This window comes from Salvelinus sp. IW2-2015, linkage group LG16 (assembly GCF_002910315.2).
Source record: "Salvelinus sp. IW2-2015 linkage group LG16, ASM291031v2, whole genome shotgun sequence".
NCBI lineage: Eukaryota > Metazoa > Chordata > Actinopteri > Salmoniformes > Salmonidae > Salvelinus > Salvelinus sp. IW2-2015.
Genome location: NC_036856.1, coordinates 5671066 through 5675281, shown reverse-complemented (window position 1 = coordinate 5675281; position 4216 = coordinate 5671066). Strand labels below are relative to the sequence as shown.

The 4216-nt window shown below is 45.2% G+C and overlaps 1 protein-coding gene across 1 annotated transcript in view; it reads right to left on the bottom strand.

Annotated features, from left to right (window-relative positions):
- Nucleotides 1–4192, bottom strand: part of LOC111976058 (adenine DNA glycosylase) — an 18909-nt gene extending 14717 nt beyond the window's left edge. Inside the window, 13 exon segments of the mRNA XM_070447471.1 lie at nt 316–371; nt 373–456; nt 459–481; nt 770–872; nt 994–1138; nt 1544–1641; nt 1765–1878; nt 2432–2503; nt 2600–2641; nt 2756–2829; nt 2902–2941; nt 3474–3598; nt 3889–4192. Coding sequence (XP_070303572.1) covers nt 316–371; nt 373–456; nt 459–481; nt 770–872; nt 994–1138; nt 1544–1641; nt 1765–1878; nt 2432–2503; nt 2600–2641; nt 2756–2829; nt 2902–2941; nt 3474–3598; nt 3889–3997 — 1085 coding nt within the window. The 5' untranslated portion in view covers nt 3998–4192.
- Nucleotides 4193–4216: the final 24 nt, after the last annotated feature.

The window sequence follows — 4216 nt, the reverse complement described above, 5'->3', positions numbered from 1 at the left end:
CTATGAAACCATCAGTCTGAAACAGGTTGAAGGGAAGGTTATTTTTAGTAATGAAATTTGAAAGAAATATATGAGGGAAACAAAAGGTACAGACGCAAGACTAATCATTAAAACAATGAATTATTATCTTGGATGTCTTGTTCTTTCTACGGGCACTGGTGGCCTCCCCAAATAAAAATTCCAGTTCGCACTGCTAAATATTTAGGAGCATATGCAGCCAAAAATGTTCACTCTTTAGAGCCCTGTGGGACTAGGGGTGGTGGGTGCCATGGTTAAGACCACAGACTATTAAGGGCAGCGACCTTTGCTCGGCCGTGGGTGAGCAGGTACTCCCTATCTCCTCCTGCTCCTGGCCGGGCCACCACACAGGTGGAGGGTGCGCTCCACACGAGGAGCTTTTCTTCACCGGCTCCTGGCAAAGTTCAGAACGCCAGTTGGCTGGTCCCAGGGTTCCGTTGCGGGCACAGGTTACATGTTCCGGGTCACTGGGGGCGAGTGTTGGTGGTGTGTCAAGAGTGAGGTGAGGACTAAGTTTTGGGGAGGAAGTCAGGAGGGGGGAAGTGCTTTACATGTGTTGCGAGAATTATTTGGCGACGTCAACACACACACACATACCGGGAGCTAGAGTATCTGTTATAAAGACTTGTAGGACAAAAATAGATATTTCTATCAAATATGCTTTAATAACTGTATTCAAAATACCAGGTATATGACTACCATCCCTATATGCACAGACCTTTGAAACAATGAAAAATAAAAAAATTATAATAATTAAAACACTTACCACAATCCTCTATATCTGGCAGAGATGCAGGTACCTTGTTCAATTTACCCAGAAGCTTTGTTGAGTTCTCCTCTCGTTTGACGCTAACCTGCACAGAGAGAGACACTAACACAGTAGCTACATATGCACTGGAGACTCATCACAACTGGTCTGGAATAGGCCAATGCTATGACCTGGTCCTGTTATGGTTGATGACTTCGGTGTGGTACCTTCCTGTAGGAGTGGCAGAGAGTCTGTATGGGACACTGGGTGCACTGGGGGCCTTTAGGGGTGCACACCCTCGCCCCCAGCTCCATCATGGCCTGGTTAAAGTCCCCTGGTCTCTCTTGGGACACCAACGTGTTGGCGATGCTCCTAGAATACACACAGAGGAACAATGAATCCTTCAAACAATTACCAAGGGAACCATACAGTATCTAGCCAGGTAAAAATACGCATCAAGTCAACGACATGAGATTGAATATGATGATTTAGGTGTTGGAATTGGTCAACTATGTCTTCATTGTAACAGCTTGTATTAAAAAATAGATGACCCCCACTGGACCAGTGGAGGCTGCAGAGGGGAGGACAGCTCATAATAATGGACTGAACGAAGCAAATGGAATGGCATCAAACACCTGCAAACCATGTGTTTGAGACCATTCCACTGACGCCGCCCCGTTCTCCCCAATTAAGGTGCCACCAACCTCCAGTGCACTGGACGGATGTTAAATATCCACTGAAGAATCACCATTAGGAAAAAAAAATCTTCAACCTCACCATAGAGCTTCAGTCACTGCTGGGCTTGTACTGTCGGCCCCTATAGCCCGCACCCGACACAGGACCCGGATCACATTCCCATCAACAGCTCCCGTCACCTGGGCAACAGAGGTCACAGGTCATGTCAGTGAACGATGATGTCAAAGAGGGAGGGGTTAAAAATCACTTTAAATTAAAAAAAGGTGTGTGAGCATGCGTGTGCGTATAGAGAGAGCTCTGACCTGGCCCAGCGCGATGGAGCCTACAGCTGCGGCGGTGTAGCGGCCCACTCCAGGCAGCTGCTTCAGCAGAGCCTCAACCGTCCTGGGCATCTCTCCCCCCAGCTCTGCTACCACCTGTAGTACAAATCACAGCCAGACAGGACAACAAAAACYACACACTCAGAAGTCACTGTAGACCGAGAACAGGCYCTCAATAGTTCAAGCAACACAGTACGTCACACAGCCAGTGTGGGAAATGAACACCAGCCACCAGCTTGTCGATTTTGGCATTGGCTAGTACAACGTCTACTCTTACCAGTCACATTGGCAGATGGTCACCCAGTTCAATCCAAAGCCCACATGCAACAAAACAACAGCGTGTTTGTGTGTTGTTTTAACATAACAAAACATGTGCATGCATTTTCTGAGATTTGTCTTCATTCAAAATTGCGGCTGGTAAAATTTGGGCAGCCACCAAAAAGTACATTTCCCGCCCATGTCTCCAACTAAACAGACAGGTAAGGACCTAACATCAAAGATAAAATCCTGTTTTTGAGCGAGGCAGAGGCAGTCGACAAAATGAACCAAAGACAGCTCTCCTCTTGTCATAAAAGTGTCACGTTGGTGTGGTGGTAAGCCTTGCTTGAGCCAGGACATACTGGAAATAATATATGCCATAGACACAGACCTTCTGAGCTCCTTCCTGAAGTCTCTTTCCCCGGGAGTAGTACCCAAGCCCAGCCCACATCTGATTGACTTCCTGCTCAGATAAAAAGGATGATAATTGATGACAAGATGGTCAGAGCACACAGGCATTTTCACCTCACAGACCCTCATTTGCATTCATTGMAATCACCTCCAATGTAGCTGCTGCAAGATCCTGTACTGWTGGCCACCTCTGGAAAAGAATGAGGCAAAAACACAAGAAGAAGAGATMAATCCAAACGCATCGTTTCTGTGATTACTAAGTCTGCTTAAATCAAGTTCATACAAGASCGACAGACTGGCCTACCTTCATCCACTTATTGTAGTAGTCGATCACAGTGGCAACCTGGGTCTGCTGTAACATGATRTCTGAGACCCAAACTAGAGAYGAAACAAGGTKAATTTAGGATAACACAAAGGCCCACTAGTTACTATTATATGAGAGTGTCTTACCTGCATATGTCCTGATGTTGATGTCCGGTTCTGTCAGAGCCTATTAAGGAAACATTACGTGAAATCATATTCCTTGGGGGAAAGTAACATTTATTCTAGCTAAGCTGTTCTATACGTAATGGAAATAAGAATGTGCCATAAGCTCATTCCACAGCTAGCTTGAAATGCCGTCAACCGTTCTGTCAAATTGGAGCCAACAGGTGGTTAAGTTGTCAAGGAGGGCGGTTATGCGTGTTAGGGAGGGTCCCGGGTTTGAGCTGTGGTACGATCACTTTACCCTGAGTTGAGAGGGAGGAAACMAATACTGCTAAAATAGCCCACCGATGTAAATTTCATATACCATATGTCAAATTATGGATTATATTCATGATAATATTTGGACACTATCGAAAATGAGATGGTGCATCTCAAGAGACTTCATCCTGCAAAATATCTAATAAATATTCTAACAGACGTTCCAATGGTATAAGGGAGTAAATTCGTACACACTCAATAGTAATGGTCATGCCTTGTTGTGCGTGTAAGCATCAATGAAACCGTAATGGGAAAATATATTATATCATTCTCTTTACCACAGTTCTCCAGGGTAACTCTCTCTTCCCCTGGTCATACCAGTACAGGATGTGTGTCCTGAAGAGTGTAATGTCAGCAGGATCATGGAATGAATGGTATGTAGACGCTGCAGTCTCATCSGGCTCTGAGGGGAGGGAAGACGTTACAGCATGCCATTATGAAATCACATTTTGGGTTGTGGCAATCACTCAAATCCATCAATGGTCAATAGAGACTCAAGGCGGAGAAAGAGAGAAATGACTAAGACACAGGTCTCGAAATAAAGATTGAAGACTGAGAGTGAATGCACAGAGAAAGATTAGGAGAGGGGGAGAGGCATGTTGCATGACTTGTGCCAGGAGTCTCCACCGTTGTCCTAACGTATTTTTTACTTTTTTGACTAGTGAGACAAAAGTCCCAAACGTGTAGGCCTACCTTGTTTCACAGTTGCTTTTGCTCTTTTCCGCAATGGTTTTGCTGACGACTCGGTTTTGTCCAGCGCAACTCTCTTCCCCTTCTGCATCGCTGATCGAAGCCTGCTCATAATAACAAACTCTCTCCCCGCTTTGGTCCGTATAGTTGGCAAGTTAAACTAGCTACTAATGGAGATATTATCCACAATCAACAACAAGGTTCACTATTGTTGTTCATGCAATACTCTGATCAAGTTGTTTGTTTACCTATAGACAGCACGCATGACATCTCCCGCCACTATAGCGATTTATGTTACTTACTAACGGAGGGGACGGAAGCCGTTTGTCCA